The sequence below is a fragment of the Ambystoma mexicanum genome, chromosome 2p (genome assembly GCF_040938575.1).
Source record: "Ambystoma mexicanum isolate Mex_15411 chromosome 2p, UKY_AmexF1_1, whole genome shotgun sequence".
In the NCBI taxonomy this organism is placed as follows: Eukaryota; Metazoa; Chordata; class Amphibia; order Caudata; family Ambystomatidae; genus Ambystoma; species Ambystoma mexicanum.
Genome location: NC_090923.1, coordinates 12,468,643 through 12,490,392, shown reverse-complemented (window position 1 = coordinate 12,490,392; position 21,750 = coordinate 12,468,643). Strand labels below are relative to the sequence as shown.

Here is a 21,750-nt window from a genome sequence, read left to right as displayed (position 1 = left end):
ATGCCATAGAAGACATCCTCCCGAATCGGGCACATCCAGGGGGAATCTGGCAGCCAGGGTTTACGGGCGTCCCCGTGGATACCAGGTGAGCGTAACAGAATGCAAAGCCTCATAACAAAATCCACCTGGGCGCCATGGAGACTTCAGAAATGGACCAACTCGTCCAGTTATTAGGACAATTACATGCCGAAGTGCATTTGGCTAGGCAAGAGACTAATACCCTGCGAAGGGATATTGTCATCACCAAGGATCGCACTGAAGAACTCAGCAGGCAACTATTGCAATCACAGGCAGGGCAAGCTCCTTTACCCCGGACAACTTCCCCGGCACAGGCAACCACGTCGCCTACCGCTCCAGTGCAAATCAATCTACCTGGAACAATACCGTTAGCACTGCCAGAAAGGTTTTCAGGAGATCCAAGAAAGTATGCAGCATTCATGAATCAATGTTGCCTTCATTTCCTCTGCAGACCCGGTGCATTCCCCAATGACCAGGCACGAGTAGCATTTATTTTGTCATATCTAAGTGGTAGTGCAGCAGATTGGTCAGTGCCGCTTGTGAGCTATGATGATCCATTACTACGTGACTTTGGGGGCTTCCAAAGGGAAATGGAAAAGCTCTTTTCCCGACACATCCATGAACAAGCTGTAGACAATGAACTCTTATCACTCCGGCAGGGGAATCAGGACTTACTAACATACATAGCAACCTTCAATAGGTTAGTGGCCGAAACCAGGTGGCCTCAAGACAAGAGAACCACATTGTTTTACCGAGGCCTTCGAGGGGAATTAAAGGACGTCTTGGCTCAGGTAGTTGATCCCCCTAGAGACTGTAGTGAATTTATCAATCTGGTGGTGCAATTCGATCATCGACTACAAGATCGGAAAGCGGATAGGTCCAAATCCGACACACGGGCTGTGTATCTACGAACCAAGGAGGCTACCCCGCGCACGCCAGAGAATACCACAGAGCCAATGCAAATTGGAGGCATACGACCACCGTTAACAAAAGCCGAAAGAGACAAGAGAAGGCAACATCAGTTATGTTTGTACCGCGGACAATCGGGGCACTTCTTAAAAGACTGTCCAATAAAACCCTCCAAGTGAATAGTGGGAGCTACAGAAAAGGATGAGAGTAAGGAGTCGGAAAACTGCTTAGCTTGACAAAAGTAGAGGTCAGTTTGTCGAGTGAGAAGATTGAGCCACCAACCTCACATTTTGCAATACCAGTAATACTAATCAATCACCAACAACCTTCAAGGATGCATTCCTTTGAAGCTTACATAGACAGCGGAGCAGTTGGGAATTATATTGATCAAGATCTGGCCGCACGGATGGGGCGTACCTTAAGTTTTAAGTCGAACACAGAAAAGGTGACCACAGTAGATTGGACTGAAATTGCTTCCGGACCAGTAACCCAATGTACAGCAGGAATAACCCTGCTGTGCCAGGATGGACACCGGGAATCGATTTCCTTCGATCTCATCAAGGCGCCTCCGTTTCAGCTAATATTAGGGATGTCATGGTTAGTTGCTCATAACCCTCGGATAGATTGGCGTGCAAGAAAACTGACTTTTCCTCATGATTGCGCCTCCACCTGTTATCTCCAAGAAAACGAGTCCAGTTTCAAGGTTTCTATGAGTCCTAGGATCGGCATATCTACACTTGGCGCAACCAGTACTCTCCCTGAAGAATATCGAGATTTCCAGGATGTGTTCCAGAAGGAACAAGCTAATACACTACCACCGCACATGTCCTATGACTGTCAGATTGACCTCATACCTGGTGCTCAGATCCCTTACGGCAGAATCTATGCGCTCACCAAAGCAGAAAACCAGCATCTAAAGTCCTATCTGGACCAGTACTTGGCAAATGGGTTCATCCGCCCATCCAAATCACCGGCAGCCAGTCCCCTATTCTCTGTGCCAAAAAAGGAAGGGGACTTGAGAACCTGTATTGACTATCGCGCCCTGTACCAGATCACTGTGAAAAACAGTTACCCACTGCCCCTTATTCCCGAGATGCTAGATCAAGTCAAAGATGCCCAGATTTATACTAAGTTAGACCTCAGAGGAGCGTACCACCTGGTCCGAGTTAAAAAAGGAGATGAATGGAAAACGGCCTTTCGTACTAAGTATGGGCTGTTTGAGTACCAGGTAATGCCTTTCAGGCTTTGCAATGCCCCGGCGGCGTTCCAATATTTTATGAATGATGTCCTAAGGGAGCTGATCGATGTTTGCGCCCTAGTTTACATAGATGACATCCGAGTATATTCAACCTCAGAACAAGCCCATGGGCCTCATTACGACCCAGGCGGTAAGGGGTTAACGGCGCCGTAAAAGGTGGCGGTGCCGTTAAACCCTTACCGCCTAATTACGAGGTCCCTTCTCGGGTCCCTACCTTAACGGCTGGTTTTACCAGCCATTAAGGAAGGAACCCGCAAAGGGACTTTCGAGGTAATTACGGTACCGCAATTTGTGGTACCGTAATTTCCGCCTTCTCCATTCCCATTGAGCCCTATGGGTGCAAAAATGGGAATGGGGAAGGTCCAATGTTGAATGGGGAATTACTGCCCCGCCAACCTTGGAATGGGGCGGTAATTCCACCATCCACCATGGAGCAATCGGTAAAATACCGGCGTCAACCATGGCGCTACGCCTGGGTCGTAATGATCCCCCATGTCAAGCATGTCCGCGCTGTCCTTACCAAACTGCGCCAACATCGACTATTCGCAAAACTTGCGAAATGTTTTTTCCACGTAACCGAAGTTGAATTTCTTGGTTTCATTCTTACTCCAAAAGGCATTCGTATGGATGCACACAAGGTGGACGCCATTCTTAAATGGCCCTCCCCAACTTCAGTAAAAGGGGTCCAGAGCATGCTGGGTTTTGCAAATTTCTACCGTCCATTCATCCCAGACTTTTCTCAGATTGTGCATCTGATCACGTTACTTCTACGAAAAACCAATTAAAAATTAATGTGGTCAGAAGATGCCGAAAAGGCCTTCCAAGAACTAAAGGAGAGGTTTATCTCAGCCCCGATTTTATGACACCCTCGTCCAGACCTTCCTTACATTGTGGAAACAGATGCTTCCAGTATGGCTATGGGGGCAGTTCTTTCTCAAAAAGACCCTGAAACTGGCCAATTGCACCCTGTGGCCTTCTGGTTGTGAAAATTCACATCTCCTGAACTCAATTATGCCATCACCGATAAGGAACTGCTTGCTATAAAATCCGCCTTCAAGGCATGGCAGCATTATCTCTTAGGGGCCAGGCATACAGTCACTGTAATTACAGACCATCGGAACTTACAATATTTAAAAACAGAAAAGGCACAATCCTCACGCCAATTACGATCGGCCCTTTTCTTCGCTGAGTATAACTACGTAATCACTTATCGACCAGGCGTAAGAAATGGAAAAGCTGGCGCACTATCTCGCATGGGCATCGATGAAAGAGAATATGGAACTCCAGATCCAGTGGCCATTATACCTGAGGACAAGCTTTTAGGCCTCACCACAGCTTTAGCACAAACGGAGCTTAGAGATATGATCCAACGGGAAATAACCCCAAGCGAGTTACTGGAATGGCATACCAAAGGAATACAATACACTGTCAAAAATCCACTGTCATATTTTGACGAACGCCTATATGTGCCTAAAACCGAGCTACAACACCAAATAATTTCAGATTATCACGACTCTTTGATCGAGGGTCATCCCGGAATTGCCAAAACTCGAGCCAAAGTAAAATGCAATTATTGGTGGCCCACTTGGCTTCGAGACGTCATCCAATACGTTCAGTCATGTGGAGTGTGTGCACGAAACAAGGTTTTGAAGCAAAGACCAGCTGGCCTCCTGCAACCATTAGAAATACCTCCGGCACCATGGCACACACTCTCGCTCGACTTCATTACTGATTTACCTCCCAGCCAAGGGTTCAATACCATTTTAGTTGTAGTGGACCTATTTTCTAAAATGGCACACTTTATCCCTTTCGATGCCTTCCAGATGCATGCCAGCTAGCAAAGGTGTTTTTGGAAAACATTATCAAGCTGCATGGATTCCATTCAGTCCTGGTCTCTGATCGAGGGAGCCAATTCGTATCGAACTTCTGGAAAAAGTGCTGCGCTATGGCTCACATCGACATACGGCTATCCACCAGCCATCATCACCAAATGGATGGTCAAAATGAGAGGACCAACCAGACTCTCGAACAATACCTACGATGTATGCTGCACCAAGTCGAGGGAACCTGGAGAGATCTATTATGGATAGCTGAATATGCTTACAACAATTCAGTACATTCCAGTACTGGGCAACCACCTTTTTACACCCTCTACGGCAGACATCCACATACTTCCCAACTAGACAGCCCTCCCAGCCTCGAAATGCCAGCTGCAAAGAGTCTTCAAGCAAACATCACTCAAGCCTTTAAGAAGGCAACAGAGCAGTTAATCCAAGCCAAAAGTAAGCAAAAAAGATTTGCAGACGAACATCGGAAAAAGGCTCCTGACTATCAGATAGGAGACAGCGTTTGGCTAGCAACAAAATACATACCACTAATGGGAACCCAAACCTTTCGCCCTCGCTATTTGGGACCTTATCCTGTTCAAGCCATCATCAACCCGGCAGCAGTTAAACTAACATTGCCAGCTAACATGCAAATTCATCCAGTGTTCCACGTCTCACTGCTAAAACCAGTACAACCCAATACACGAGATAAACCATCACCTGAACCCATCATGATCAATGGAGAACCTGAGTACGAAGTGAAAGAAATCCTGGAATCCAAATATACCAGATCCAAACTATACTATCTAGTCGATTGGAAGGGCTATGGCCCTCAAGACAGATCTTGGAAAGCTAGTGAGAATATTCATGCACCACGTTTAATTAGAACGTTTCATCGAAACTTTCCAGACAAGCCTGGACCAGGCAGAAGAATCACTTTAGGAGGGGCCTTGGGGGGGAGTGCTGTCACGACCCGTGATCCAGAACCCCACTGGCATGGTCACATGCCAGGTAGGGCTAGGGCTCGGGGTTCATTTGGGGCCCCAAGGGCCTTACATTATCACCAGGGACCGTCCTGGAGTCATTCCTGGCGCCTTCGGCGCCAGGCTCATGTTTGGAATGGAACTTGAGGGGACTACGTTTTGTGTGTAAGCCTGCAGCCAACATGGAGGCACCCACACAGTTTAGTCCCTAAGAACCAGACTGTGCAGTGCAGTGTTTTAGGGTGTGGTAGCCCGGACTACTTTACCTGGACTACTTTACAGGGTAGGCTATATAAACCACACCCAAGCTACAGAACGTGCTTCGCGTTATTCTGCGGCCAGCAGCGTGACGCTCATCGTGTTCAGAGACCATTACCCGGCGTTCCCGGAATAGCTGTCCTGCAGAGTAGACAAAAGAACATCATTAGCAGTCCTTACTTACCTGCAGCTTTTCATCCTTCGATCCTGGCTGCTCGCGGTCTTCCATCCCGTTGGCAGCATCTTCAGAACATCATGCACGCACCGGAACGAAGCACCTGGAGGGAAAGAGAAAAAAGGACAAGGTTAAACAGGTTACTCACGGCAATCACAGCAGTAACCATAACCTCCTCACCTGGCTGGGCGTATCTTGGCCAGTTCCACTACAGAAATCTCTGCACGCCCAGAAAGACCATCGCAACCTGAGAAGGAATAAAGAATACAGGTTAGCCCAAAAAGACATTAGCGCGCTGCACTTCGCGCTGAACCTACCATTCTTCATACGCTCCGCGTCCATAATCCCGGCAGGAGCCTGATCCAAGCAGCGCACCCAGCGAACCTCTGCATACCTAAGGGGGAAGCAATCAGGGAAAGACATTAATAGCACGAAAGAAAAGCAAAGGCCTTCAGAGACTGCTATAATCAGACTTACCTTCTTAAAGACACTTGAATGGGTTGGCACCAGTGAAGTTAACTCGGTCGCTTCAACCCGCAGAAAACTACACGCCCCTGCACACAAAGCAGGATGGAGGGCACACCAGACATCATAACAAGGTGAGAAGGGGGCCATCAGGTTGAGTCCAAGGGGCTGGTGGGAGGAAACAAAATCTGTGCCTAAGTCCAGTCCTCCTGTGTTTTCAGGCCCACCTGCCATAGAAGACATCATCCCAAATTGGGCACATCCGGGGGGAATCTGGCAACCAGGGCATACGGGCGTCCCCGTGGATACCAGGTGAGCGTAACACTCCCTTGATTCTTCCAATTGTAGACTGAAAAATGTGGTTGGGACCTGTTTGCCCAGTTTTCCTAAGGAACTCTGATTTTTGCTACTAAAGAACCTATTCTGACACTGCCTGTTGGTCAGTAGTCCTGGTGATCCCCCTTCTGCCACCGAGAACACACATGCTCCGAGAATAAGGGAAAGACTGTCAAGGGATTGGGACTTCTGCCTAGAAAACAAAATAGGTGTTTCAAAGTAACTTACTTGTAAAGAGTTGGTTGGTAACTGTAATTCTAGAGTGAACAGTTACACAAGTTCTTACTGATCTTGAATGTGTGATGCACTATTCTTATAAGTATGGTTAACAACTTTTCTTCCTTAGCAAACAATTAAACAATGCATGTTTGCCTCTGATTTATGTCAGTAAAAATAATCTTGTCAGTAGGAAACAGTTCCATTAGGCTTTTAAAGAAATCCTTCAGCGCAACTTGCAAAGTTCTTATAAACAAGAACGACAAAAAACAATTGCCATAGACAATAATGGTCGAGGGTATGAAATGGTGGAAGACACCATTATGGCAAAAGATACCCTTATAGAAAAAAAAGTCCACAACAAACTTTGAACCAAATGCTCCTTTCACCCAAACACACCGCCCAGTGTACAAATGGACATTCAGCTCAATGTGCAATGTACGCCAACAATCCTTTAACCCCAGTGCTGATCCATTTTTTGGAGATTTCGGTATGTCACCATTCAAACCCTTGTAACTTTGTTACATTAGATATCCCAGCCAAATTTGGCTCCATCTCTTCCCCCATGAAGGTGGTCATAACACTACAGAGGAATCCTAGTTTGCTGTACGGAGTGTGTAACCCCTTGACATGTTGGGCTCTTCTGCTGAAGACCCCTTGTAAATCCTAGTGTTAGAAGGGAAACCCCTAACCCAGGTAAAAATAGATCTAAGAGGAAGTGGAAGGATGTGCAATGCTTTGCCACAACCCCTCCAAATAGGATACCTGAGATCCAACCTGCTCTTGTGAGAGAGGTGGTGAAGAATAATGGAGACCCCTTAGGTCTAAAGGATTTCTTTATAGGAACCCTTTTAAAAAGCCTATTGTAGGTTCAGAAGTTGTCACAACTTCCGAGGGACTGTTAAATCAGATCCCCTATACATTAGCCAAGAGTAAAGTGCCCAACACTACTTGTAGGTCATATAGTTTGCCAATGATAACTAATATAAAAAAAGTATCACAGCAAGGCTTACAAAAAGATTGCTAGTTGACTCAGCAAACAGTTTAACTGACTTGAAACAAGAGATCCATCCAGGTGAGGATTAGCTTCTCCTGTTCCTTAGTCTGGGGGGGGGGTGCATGTTAGGTAAGATTTGCACAGAACTGGTAAATCTTCCTTTCCTGGTTCAACCCCAGAACATTTTGCTTTTCTAGTGGGATATTTTTCATTAATACCTCAGTAAGTGGGGACCTTTTTCCACACTCACATAATCTTTAACTCTTTTTATGAGTGTCATTTTTAAGACTCTCCATATTGTTTTTTTAAAGTTATCCTCTTTAAACACCTTATGGGCAATAAGTGTCTGTTGTTGCTGGGTTGCCCTAGGGGCTCCCCCTTTAACTTTCTTGTGCTAACCTTGAATGAACTACAATTCCCAAGGGTAGAAAGGAACTTTGGATCCCTTTTACATTTTATTCTGTGAAGCCAGCACACCCCACCTTATGTGGAGTGCTCGGAAGATACAATGGGCCTCATTACAACCTGTGCGGGATGCGATTAACGGCGCCGGTAATGGTGCCGGCGCCTTTAAATGCATTGCGCACTATTACGAAGTTCCCTCGCAGGACCCGATGTGGACGTCTGGTTTTACCAGACGTCCAGAGCGGGTCCCGCGAGGGATCCAGGGAGCTAACAATGGGCCGGTCATAATCGGCCCGTTGTTAGCTCCCGCACCAATTCCCATTGAGCCCTATGTGGGCTCAAATGGGAATGGGGAAGGTCCGGGCCCGGGTTCCCTGAAGGAGAAATTACCGGGCCCTCCATACTCGGAATGGCCCGGTATTTCCCCATTCAGGGAACTCGGACCGGACACGGTTTTGGAGGCAGCCATGGCGCCAATAGCACCATGGCTATCTCCAAAGCCGTAATGAGGCATAATGTATCCCCTTTAACACTAAAACTGTAACAATTCTGTTACAGTGACAAGCTTACCTTCGATGGCTGGTGGCAGTGATACCTTGTATTAATTGGTGCACCTTTACCGTGGGCTGTGATCACAGCTGCATTAAAGGCACTTAAGGGTGTCCGCCCGTCTTCTTTTTTCGCCATTTTAGTGTTTCTTGTTGTTTCTTTTTCCTTCCCCTGACATCCAGGGTGGGAAGTTCCTTTGTGTGATTTTTGTCTTTGGCTGGAGTCCCCTGGACTCCCCGCCCAGGCTCCAGTCTGTCTGTGAGAGCAGGAAGTGAGGGAGGAGTCCTGATTGGACAGTCAGACCGCCCCTTCTTATAAAATGCAGGGAGAGAATGCAGAGGTTGTGCTGTAATTGCTGATAAATACTGCGAACCTGGAAGCTGAAGACATGTTGACCACTGGAACTTAAACCAAAGAGGATGACGAAGGAAAAGCGGCGGAGACGATTTCCAACAACCGGAGAGCCTGCTGTGTAACTGGAACGTGCTGTAGCCCTTCCTTCCAATCGACCTGGGTACTCCAAAAACGATGACCCTGACCCAGAGCCTGGTGCAACCCACTAGACTCAAGAAGACCTGCATTTTGAGCCATCCCACGCGTTGCGTTGTTGCAATACACCAATACCCTGGGACCTCAAGCCATCGTGCAGTGCACAGTCTTCTGAATCTTGCTGAACCTTTGTGGGCATCCTGGTGGATATCCAGAGACAGAAATCGAGTCCAACAAGTCCCCTCAACAGAGTGCTGGACTTTTGTAACAATGAGAATTCAACCACAATTTTCTGTCTTCTTCTGTGCTCCTTGAAAAGGTGCCAAATCCACAGAACCGCATTCAGCTGTGAGGGAAGCTTTCCCTAGAGCCTTCTTCATCGATCCCTGCTGCAAAGTCCCTTCTGAGGTCTTGTTTTCAGTCTCCACAGCAAAGAATCCACTGACCGGGTATTTGGCTGCAGACACTGAAGTTCTCCTGCTGCAAAATCTTCTTCAATGCTTAGGTACTGTGTTGGCTTGGGTATGTACTTACCTTAAGCCTGTTAGGATTTCTGTGTAGCTGTGGGTTGTTTTCTGTGATGGGGAGGCCTCTCATCCACTGCACCCAGTCCCACTGCTAGAATCCTGCTAGGGTGCCTTCAGCGAAGCCCCTGGACCTTCTTCTAACTCTAAAGCAAAGTACTCACCTGTTTGCCCAGTTTTCCTAAGGAACTCTGACTTTTGCTACCAAAGAACCTATTCTGACACTGCCTGTTGGTCACTAGTCCTAGTGACCCCCCCCCCCTTCTGCCACTGAGAACACTCGTGCTCCAAGAATAAGGGAAAGGCTGTGAAGGGATTGGGACTTCTGCTTAGAAAAAAAAATAAGTGTTTCAAAGTAACTTACTTATAAAGAGTTGGTTGGTAACTGTAATTCTAAGAGTGAACAGTTATACAAGTTCTTGCTGATATTGAATGTGTGATGCACTAGTCTTAAAGTATGGTTAACATCTTTTCTTCCTTAGCAACTGTTTTGCCAGTCTAATAGAAAGTAGATGTGAAGGTATTTTACTCTCTGTGATTAGGTTGTGCCTCTTCCCAAAAGTAAAGGGTTGGTATCACCAGATTAGTCCCTTGAGGATAATTGTATGAGTGTTCCCCAACTGGGTCTTGCTTCCCCTGACTTGCTGCTAGCCTGTCCTTAATAGGTCCGTATTAGGTTGTTGCCTACCTAGAATAACTTTGAGTCATTCAGTAAAGTGTGACGGTGGGCCTCATTACAAGGCTGGTGGCCACGGAATGAACGGTGCCGGTAAGGTACCGGCACTGTTCATTATGGGCTGCCACATTACGAGTTCGCTCGCGGGTGGCGGTATGCACATGTGGGCCAGACCAGACGTGCATGCCGCCACCCGCGAGCTGACCAGGATGCTAACAACGGACTCATCATTAACGGGTCCGTTGTTAGCATCCTCCCCATTCCCAGGGGCTCGAATGGGAATGGTGATGTACCGGGTCCGGGTCCAGAGAAAAGGGAATTACCGGGCAGAATGGCACAGTAATTCCCTTTTTTCGGGACCCGGGTCACGAGTTTGGAGGCAGCCATGCTGCTAAGAACGGCATGGCTCCCTCCAAACTCATAATGAGGCCCATTGGGTTTTACTTTCCCCTACCTTGTGGGATTAACAAAGTATGTGGGTTTTACTTACCTTGTGTTAGCTGTGTGCCATCCAAAATAAGTTACAAGAGTTACTGCTTACCTCAATCTGGGGTTCCTGATTTCAAAAGCACCTGTAATTGTATATTACAAAGTCAAAGTACATCCTTGGGTTTTACTCACCTAGTGTAAGTGTTTTATCACAAAAGTAGTTATAGGTTTTTACTGCACCTAGAATAAGTGTTTCACTATTCACCAAAAGTATATTGTCCAGTTGACTGATTATGTGATTTGTACTGAGAATTATTATACAACTGGAAGATTCTACTGCCCTTGCATTACTGAATACAATTGTGAAAAGTAACCATTGGTTTTTACTCCCCAAGAATAAGCTTGACCTATACGGAATGTGTATGAAAAGGTTTTGACTTCCCTAGAACTGCAGTTAGGTACTTCAAATAAAGTCTATACTTGGGTCTGTATAGTGTTGTGTTTTTATACTGTGATTTCATATAATGTTTTTGTGCTTACTTACCCCTAGATTTATCTGAGCCTACTGGTATTTAAATAAATCCTTTATTTTTACATACATAGGGGCTGATTCATGGAATTAGTGCGTCGAAAAATGGGGATTTGTGCGCCATTCTGCCCGCAAATCCCTGTTTAACAAATGGGGATTTGCGGGCAGAATGGCACAAAAATCCCCATTTTCCGGCACAAATAATTCCATGAACCAGCCCCATAGTGTTTCAGTGTTTGTTTGGATATTTATATGACAATTTCACTTGTACTTATTCTACTGCCCTCTCTCCCTCCTAAAATAAGCCTTGCTGCTCTGTCTACGCTACCATATACTCAAGTGGTACAGCCTTATACTAAGAGTGGAGTCTTGTTCTGCCTCAGTTGAATGATTTTACTAAGCCCTTAGTTGGACTTCAGAAAAACTGACCTAACAGGGTTGAGAGAAAATAACAAAAAAAATAGCAACTTATGTGTTTTTTTCTGAAAATGTAAATACAGTAATGTACCAAGAAGCCTGTGTTTTTTTCCTTGTAAGAGCTAGGAACACATGGTTTGCTGTTCTGAATTCAGCATTTTCCAGGCTTTCAAGAACAGGTTGAGTGGAAACAAAAAAAGCATATTTTTTTATAAGGTTACCATCAGTTTTATGAGAGGTTGGGATGTTTCCCTTTTTTTTCCAATAGGACATGCGTGAACGGAATGGAAAAGGAGGGTTGGAAAGCTGAATGGGAAGACAGAAAGGCATAGATTTATGAAAAGTAGACAAAATTCCAAGTTTAGAAAGGCGTCATTTGCGCAGGGCAGGAAACAATGGAAAAATGACAGATAAAAAAGGTATGTGCTGGACATGTTTGGACCTGTAAGGTAATGGCTTCTGTGAATATTGAGAAAAGCAATGCTCCGCTACATTTCCCCGACTCTTCTAGTTAGGAAATCACACATTTTTCATGATGTTTCACAAAACAAGCAATACCACAAGCCAAAAACTGAGCCATAGTACACAGAATTTTTATGCTGACGGCCTAAACAGACGTACTTAGCATGTGAAAATAAGGAAAACTAAAAAACACATCAATTGCCTATATGCCAGGAAGCAGCTTACTCCGAAGTACAGACAGAAAAAAGAAAACGATTTAACATACAAATGGAGGCACTACTAAACATTTATTTTTAATGTAACACATAAACATATTGGTTGAAGCTCAATATTCCTTTAATCAGCATTTCATTAAATTTGTGAACGCAGGAAGATAAGATTTAAATATAATGTCAGCTATCCAGGATTACTTTAATTTGGTAACATTTTGTATCCACTTTTCCTACTTGGAATTCAAGAGAGCACGGCTACTATATCATCACAACCACTTTCATTTCAGAGAGAAAGGCAACATTTCTTTTTCAAATTTGCATGAGCTTTATTGTCTCACAGTGAATAATTTTATTCCATTTGCCCTGTATACACTATTCATAAAATGTCACTTTTCTAAAATGCACGTCCACATAATATAATGGAACTCTTGCCATCTTCCCCAGGCCCTTCACACTGACCAGTTTCTTATAAGATAGTGCTTTGACAGTGGGCATGCACCTTCCCTTATGTAACTGCACCTCCATATGCCAATCCCAGGCCAGGGAACTTTCTACTAACCCTACATGCCCCAATAGACACAGGCAATAGTGTAATACAGTAGAGGGTATCCTGAGGAGAAAAGAAGCCGGGTGCTGCAGAATGTGCTGCAAAAGTGGAAACGCTGCTGAGTTCAGCGAAGACGACAACGTTCGAGGCGAGTCATGTGTTTCTGGGCAACTGACTTCTGGAGTAATATTGGAGATTCCAGTTCTTGGATTCCATTCTCTGTGTTTTCCCCTTGATGACCATTGCCTTTTCACATGTGTTGTGCCAAAATCAGTCTAATTATCCAACTTTCTCCCAGAGTATAAAGGAGGGCTCCAATGTGGAATATTTAATCCATATGTTTTGAAGTTGAATTCACAATTATTTTATGGGGGTGTAAAAGTAACTGAGGGGTGAGAGCGGGAAGACTGGCAGCTATGTATTCATTGCTTCCAATTTTATAGTTGGGAGCATTGCTACTGTTCCGAGAGTATTTGACAATCTTTGGGGGGTAAATGAGATCAAAATACAGTTTATCTCTTTGGCTGAAATTAAGAGCTCTCTTCGTTTAAAAACAAATACATTCTCTATGGTAAATTCTCTATGGTACTTATTCATGCAAAGGTCAGATGGTCTGTGGTGCTGTGCAATCTTAGGCAGGGGGCATTCCAGATATGGGGTAACCTCTCCCTATGTGGCCAGGGGATGGCAGCCGCTACCTGATCCTGACCCTGGGGGCGGCTATATGAAGGAGGAGCAAGTGGGGGAAGCGACCCTCGGCGGGATGACATGACATAATTGGGGAGAGTTACATACCCCCCATTCCCCTGTGGGGATGTTCCCTACATTCCTCATGCCTTAATGGCATAATGCAATACTCTCCCCCAACCACTTGCCAGGCCTATTCATAGTATTCCCCAACCTAGCACAAAGGCCAGTATATCAACTACTCAGACGAGGAAGAGTCGCATGGAGCAATAATGATCACTCCCAATAAGATCTCATACCCGCTTCTCAACATCATAAAAGAACAACATGGTAACCACTGAGACGAGGAAGAAGGACAGAACAATGAACAGCAACAAGACCGGTAAGCCCAAACAGCGGTCTAGTCTTTGGAGATTATTCAATCACACTGGTAAGTTTAAAACCAGCGCAGCTGATAGCAAGTAGAGAGCTTCAGAAGCGGGGATGTAGGACTGCACAGTGACCTGTACGGATACCAACCAGTATGCTGAGGAAGAGTACACCATAGTAAATGGCATTGAGACTGATCCAGACCATGGAAGGGGAAACCAGAGTCTAGAGGGCTTGCCACCCGAGATCGCAAGGCAGTGGGAAGTGCATACCGCAGAGGAGGGACACATGCCAAATCAGCAACCCAAGTGAAACTGAAGTAGAGAGGTGCGAGGGGCACTACAAGGACCTGTTAAGTTCAGGAAAATGGAAGGGTTACCGAGTTGCCTGAAAGTGTGCACTACTTCATAGAAGCAACACAAAATCAATGTGTGAGGTTAAAAACCATGGCACAAATGGGGCATTGATCCCTTATTGTGAAACAGACAGAATTAAAAAAAAGGCAAGTAAATGTGAATGAACTTGGAAAAGGGGCAAAAGCTCATTGTATGAAAGAAAAAGGCTATTAATGAAACTGGCCGTGTTAAGCAAGAAATGACACAACAATATTGGGCAAATATTGGTTCATGGGTGAAAGGAAAAGTCATTGGGCCTCCATACCGGGCTCCAGTACCGGGTTCCTCCAATGAGGATTTACCGGGCTATTCCAACCATGGAGGACCCGGTAAATCCTCATTGGAAAAACCTATCCCCATTCCCATTTGAGCCCCCGTAGGGCTCAATGGGAATATGGAGGGAGCTAATAATGGGCCTGTTAATAACAGGCCTGTTATTAGCTCCCTGGTCCCTTTGCGGGACCCGCTAAGGGCGCTTGGTTTTACCAGGCGTCCCTATCGGGTCCCGCAATGGGAACCTCGTAATAGGGCGTCCCGTAATGAAGGGTGCCGGTCCCATACTGGCACCCTTCAGTACGGGAGCGCAATGGCCGTAATGAGGCCCATTGTGTGAAAGTCATGTTATGAGAGTACACTAGGTTAAGATAAATGTTTTGTTTTAACATCATTGTGTGAAAGTTCTGGCTGGGTAGTTTACCGAGCAAAATCAAGTGTGTGTAATATTTTACGGAAACTCAAGAAATATCCATGTCCTGAAGAAGAACTTAGCAGGAAAAGCATTCAAGGTGCCGTGTGAAAGTGGGACCCACACCATAATAAAGAAGGGAATCCCTAGGAAGTCACATGCTCGTAGGATTTAAACTTAACTGTAACTGTAAGGGAAACCTGGGTAAGGCAGTTATTCCCCAGAATTGTGAAGGAGATTGATCAGTCTTTGTTTAACTTTTTGTTGTTGAGGAATCTAGGGAATGGAGCCATTCCCCGGAATTGTGAACATTGTGCACTTGGAACCTTTTTTTTGGATTTACATCTTTGGGCCTCATCACGAGTTGGGTGGTAGCCCTTAAATGCGGCGGTAACACTATTACCGCCGCATTTAAGGTCTGGCCCTATTATGGTTTGGTCGGTGAGTTGGAGTTTTACCTCCAGCAAAAACCTGGAGGTAAAAATGTCCACTTACCACCTGTTTCAGGCGCTTTTAGTGCTAGACCCAATGGGGAATGGGCAATAACCATCCAACTGCTACTCGTGATCGGGCACTAAAAGCGTTGGACCGAGCAGCGGTAATGCTATTTGCACTGGCAGTATCCCGGCAGTATTACTGCCGGGATACTGCCAGACTCGCGATGAAGCCCTTTTCTTTGAATTTGAGCATTTGTGCACCTTCAGATCCAGAACCAATATCCTTTGCACCTTAGAGTTCGTTTTTGGAGTGTGAGGGCCAGATAGAATTGCGGACACAGGACGTAGTTTGCTTTGGACATCTTGACAAATGACAGACCCATTTGTTTTGGTTGAGGCAGGGAAATACCTCCTAGATTAGGGACTGTGAAGCATTTTTCAGCCCCTTATGATTTTGAATAAAGGTTTATAGTTAAAACCATGAGTACTCTGTGTCTGTGTCTCATTCCTGGCTCCTTACAGGAGCTAAAACTAAAAAAGCTCCTGGCTGCCATCTGAAACAGGAAATCGCCATAGTCAAGTCGGGAACAAAGGAGGGTTATAGCAGGTGCGCATGAGGTTAAGGAATGGCAGGTTATTATGCAGAGCCTTAACATGGGAATAACCGGCTGCGATCCACAGCATCTAAGAGACAAGTGAAAGCTCACAGGCAATGTTTACACCAATGCGGGTTCTCATCTGTATATGTTCTCTGGCACTATCTACACAAATAATTACTCATTTAGTGCTAGGTGGCCACTTAGAAAATAATTCATAGGACAGTTTCCCAAATAAACCCAAAGAGTGTCTATAGTTATTGATTAAACCACTGAGCCTTTCAACTTTTTCAAAATGTTGGTGCCCATTAATCTGCATGAGGTCCTTAGGCAAGGTTTTCGATTAGTATGGGTACCTTAGTACAGAAGGTACTGGGCCTCATTATAAGTTTGGCGGTAGCCGCTACCACTTGCGAAATAATCCGGCACCCGGCAATGAAGAATTCCCGGGTAATTCTGACTTTGCCAGACTCAGTAATTCCAACACTGCTGGGTGCCGGCGCCAGCCAGTCCCCATTCCCATTGAGCCCCATAGGGCTCGATGGGAATAGGGGCTCAATGGGAATGGGGACGTCGGGTTGCACCGGCACCGCTTACAACGGTGCGGTGCATCTGATATGTTGTGCTCGCGGGTGCCTCTCTGCCCGCCAGGTTATACCTGGCAGGCAGAGCTCCCTTCATTACTGCCTTTATAAACTCATCGTTCAACACTGGCATTGTCTCAGACAACCTTAAGGATGCATGGGTTATCCCCCTTGTTAAAAATCCCACAGTGAATGCCAGCATACCTACTAATTACAGGCCCATCACCACTGTGCCGTTTCTGCTTAAGATTCTAGACTGTGCAGCCTATCTGCAAATCCAAGACTACTTGGAATCCAACAAACTCCTGGGCCTCAGAAAATCGGGCTTCCGTTCTAGACACAGACCGAAACAGCTCTCTTTGACTTAAAAACTCAAATTGAAGAACTGAAAGCTAATGGGAAGCTAGCTTTGCTACTTCTACTTGACTTATCAGCTGCATTTGATCTGGTAAATCACCAAATCCAATGGCACCATCTCAAATCTGCCGCCCACTTTTTAGACAAAGCCACCATGTGGATCAGATCCTACTTGGACAATAGATCCATGAGGGTCTTCTCCCCCTCTGCCTCTGCTGAACCCTCACCAGTCCTGAGCGGGGTACCCCAAGGATTGTGCGTATTACCGACACTATAGAATATTCTGGATTATCTGGGTGTCTCCTAAATTAATTACGCCGATGACACCCAGATACTCATCCCCATCACTGGGGACCACATGGCTGACACGAAAGCTGTAAATGATATCTACCAAGTCATCTAGGCTTGGATGGCCCTACATGAGCTCTATCTTAATGATGAAAAGACAGAGCTCCTCTTCTTGGGCTCTCATCACAGATTTAACAGACTAGACCCCTCCTTTAAATAATTCATCATCGATGGCAATACCATCAAAGTATCCAACGATACTAAAACTTTAGGCATCTATCTTGAATCTACCCTTTCGCTCTCCAGACAAACGAATGCTGTAACCTCGGCTTCCGCCTACGTGTGTAAACTCATCTCAGCCTGCCACCCTTTCCTCACCACTGCCAATTGCACCATCTTGGCTAGAACACTGATTATGTCGAACATCGACTATTGTAATGCCCTTTATCTAGGAACTAATAAACGTAACCTTAGCAAGCTGCAAGTCACCCAGAACAACACCATCAGAGCTGCGTTAAATATCCCCGAGAATCAGCACATCTCTGACACCAGATGGAGCCTACGCTGGCTCCCAGTAGCCCAAGGAATCTCCCTCAAAACACTTGCACTGACGCATAAATGTTGGCCAATCAGGCACCCAGTTACCTGGCTAGCCGATTTACCCATCATACCTCTAACCGCCCTCAAAGAGCTGCCCAAGCCTACTGTCTCTACTTACCCAGAAACAAACTACAGAAATCAGGCAAGGTGAGCTTCCCAGTCCTTGCCACAAAACTTTGGAACTCCATTCCCAACCCTCTTAGAGCGGAACCCTCATTCCACCCCTTTAAGTGCAAGGCCAAAGTGTGGCTTTCTACCCAAGACCTGCCTAACTCCTACAGGCCTTAACCAGTCGGCTTTTCCCCACACCTTTCTCCACTGCTATTAATGTCGGATTAGCTCCATGATTGTAAATATATTGAAAATGATTTGTACGTAATCTGAATCTGCATTTATGTTATGCTATGTTTTATGATCTCACTGCTCTTCATGTATACTATTATAACTAACTTGTTATCACTACGCTTACTGTGTCACTGCAACCACAGATTTGCGCCCAGATGCCTTTGGGCCAGGCACGCTATACAAATAAACAAAATACAAATATAAATACAGCTCGTAGTATGGTGTTCCAGGAACTATGGTACCGGCATGCTTACCGGTACCGTAGTTCCTGGACCACCATACTTATAACGAGGCCCACAGTCTCCTTTTAGAATATTCCAAAAGGGATGCATTTCAAATAGCATTGATTCAAACAATCATAATCAGCCATTTGTGTGCCAAAGGAAACGGGGAACAGCTGTGGTGATAAGTTCACAGTTTTAGTAAATAGCCATGGCAAACTGAGACCCATTGAAGAAGCATAACCTCCTCTCTGAAGCATCAATTGCAGAGGGGACTTTACCACCTACATGTCCTATAATATGGCAGATGAGAATACTGAAGTATTTTCCACATTCACTACACTGCAATGGTTCCTCACTCATGTGTTATCTGGTGCTTAATAAGGTTACTGTTCACAATACAGCTCTTCCCATATTCTGTAGACACATGAGGCTTCTCACTTGTATGTGTACTCTGGTGGCTAATAAGATGTCCCTTCTGAGCAAACCTGTTCCCACATTCGGTGCACTCATGAGGTTTATCACCTTCATATGTTCTCTGGTAGCTAGTGTGATGAATCTGATGATGTCATCACATTGTTTCCCAGAGATAGCTTCTCCTCAAGTGGCCAGGGGATGGCAGTCAATACCTGACCCTGGGGACAGCTATATGAGGAAGGATCAGATGGGGAGGCACATCCGGGAGATGGCACAACATCATTGGAGGAAGTCACATATCCCACATTCTCCTTTAGGCATGTTCCCTCTCATCCTCATGCCCTGATGGCATATTGTAACACACCTCTTACGTACCACTTCCCACTGAATCTTATTCCAAATTCAAAGCATAAATTAGCTTTCTAAGCATTTCTAGGGGTTGGCCATGGATCGGAAAGATCTCGGCTGTTCTTCATTGGCATTCTTCATCATCGGTTATGGAAATTCAACGAGTCATTGGTCTAGCCAACTCCTATAGATGTTTTATCTACAACTTCTCTTCGGTAGTTCAACCCATTACCAATCTACTGAAGAAGGATACACCATTCGTATGGGACGAACAAGAGAATACGCATTTGTATGTCTCAAGGCAACCTTTTGCTCCGCTTCCATCCTACTCCAACTTGATCAAACCTTACCATTTATCGTGGAAAAAGATGCCTCCATGTATGCCATAGTAGGTGTTCTCAAACAGACAGGTTCAGATTGTGAAGATAATCCCATATCTTACTACTCCAAAACACGTACACAAACTGAATTTAACTATTCTGTCATTGAGAAGGAGCTGTTGGCCATCCAACAGGCTTGCATTGAATGGCGACATCGTCTACTCGCAGCACAACACAACTTTGAAGTAAAGACCGATCAACATAATTTCCAAACCCTCCAAAATATAGAATGCCAAAACAGTAGACAGGTCCAGTGGGCTTATTTCCTTCTGCAGTATGAATTCACCCTTACCTACCTTCCAGGAAGGTGTAACATTGTGGCTGATTACCTGTCTAGGACTCCTGATTGCAGGCTTTCTGTTTCTACAGAGGAGGAGAAGATTTTGAAGGGTAAGACCTTCATTAATGAAGTTTCTTCTTTTCTTCAACAAGTACGTCAACGCAGTGATATTACCTTGTTTCCTGAACTACAGGAGAAACTACATGAGAATGAAGGACTTCTATACCTTAATGAATGCTTATTCATTCCCACTTCCACGTTACAAAGGAAATTACTGTCTTGGTATCATGACTCACCAGCCGCTGGTCATCGTGGCATATCTTCCACTTACAAGACCATCCTATGCACCTACTCGTGGCCATCTCTCAGGAGAGACGTTCTGAATTACGTTCAATAATGTGGTATATGCTCACAAAGTAAATACTCTGAATCCAAACCATTGGAACTACTTAAACAAGAAAACATGCCCCTCACTCCATGGTTGCATATATCTACTGATTTCATAGTGGATTTACCTCCTTCTCAAGTATGTGCCACCATAATGGGCACAGTTAACTCTTTAAGTAAAATGGCTCATTTCACTCCCCTTACAGGTGTCCCTTCTGCTCCAGTTATGGCTGATGTTTTCCTTCACAAGATTTTTCATTTGCCTGGTCTTCCAGAGAAGATTGTTTCTGATTGAGGATCCCAGTAAAAGTCAAATTTTTTGAAGGTTCTGTGTGACCGTCTTGGCATATCAAGAGTCCTCTCCTCTGGCTATCATCCTCAAACCAACAGCTAGACGGAGAGGCTCACTCACACATTAGAACAGTACTTCAGCTACTTTTCGTCTGTATGTCAAGACAACTGGGTTTCTCTCTTAACCACCTCTGAGTTTGCATAAAGCAACTCCATTCACTGAGCTAGCAAGATGAGTGCATTCTTTTGTTCTACTAGTATTCCCCCTCGATCTTTACCCATTTTGGTGCCTCACAATACAGACCTTCCAGCAGCAGATTCTCTACTAAAGACCATATCCAACAACCATCAAAAAGCTTATTCCAATCTCCAAACCAGCAGAAGATCCTACAAGAGACTCTCCGATCTCCATCGCGGAACCAATCTTATTTGGGAAGTTGGTAAGAAGGTTTGGTTAGCCACCAAGTATCTACAAAAGTGGATACACAAGTCCAAGCTGTCTCCCCGCTACGTAGGCCCCTTCAAGATGACCTCCAGGATCAACACTGTCACCTTTAAGCTGCAACTACCTCGACAGTGAAGTCGGATTAACCCTGTTTTTCACCCCTCATTGCTAAAGGAGTTCAGACCTAACCAGAATCATAGGAACAAAACATCTACTGCTACCTGACCCTGTAGATCCTGAAGAATATGAGGTTGCCATGATTTGTGACTCTCGCTATTACAGAGGAACTCTCCAATATCTCATCCACTGGAAGGGTTGTTCTACAGGGGATCCATCTTGGGAACCCTCGTCTAACGTTCATGCACCTCGGTTGGTGCGTCGTTTTCACATGCTTAATCCCTGGAAGCCTGGTTTCTTCGGGATGAAGAAGGGATATACTGTCATGCACAGACACTGCTCGCTTTGGTGGCGTTGGACGGTCCCTTCCGTGTGTGCCAGTATGCTCTACTCACATACGTGATTAGCACTCAAGTCCTTTTTCCTAATAGCGGCAAGCTGGTTTAATATCTTCCCTGCGTGTTGCACTGACCATTGCAACCCTCTCCTCCGGTTAGGGTATTATGTTCCCTTTGTTTCCGGCTCATGCACTACTCTGTTTCCCCTCTTTTTCCCATCCGCTCCTGTCACTCTCTGCTGCTGTCTGCATTTCGGCTTAGCTCTGGCTCACCCTTGCTTACGGCATTCTTACCTGCTTCTGTCTTTTAACCGCACACACCGTTGCTGCGCTCCTGCAGCCTCCAGCGATCCAACTCTTCTGCTCCTGACTTTTTGCTCTCTTTTGCCTTTGGCTTTCCACTCCCCGATTCTGCCAGTATTTTCCACGTGGCTAATCGCCGACCTCTAGCAGTCAGTACTACACTGCATCGAAACATCTTCACCTTGCTTTCTGGGACTTTCT

At 45.4% G+C, this 21,750-nt stretch overlaps 1 protein-coding gene across 1 annotated transcript in view; it reads right to left on the bottom strand.

Moving 5' to 3' along the window:
- The window catches only part of LOC138567662 (zinc finger protein 585A-like), a 249,456-nt gene that overhangs the window by 124,644 nt on the left and 103,062 nt on the right, over positions 1-21,750 (bottom strand). Inside the window, exon 5 of the mRNA XM_069646133.1 lies at positions 5,437-5,530. Within this exon, the coding sequence (XP_069502234.1) occupies positions 5,437-5,530 (94 nt within the window). The remainder of the gene's footprint in view (positions 1-5,436; positions 5,531-21,750) is intronic.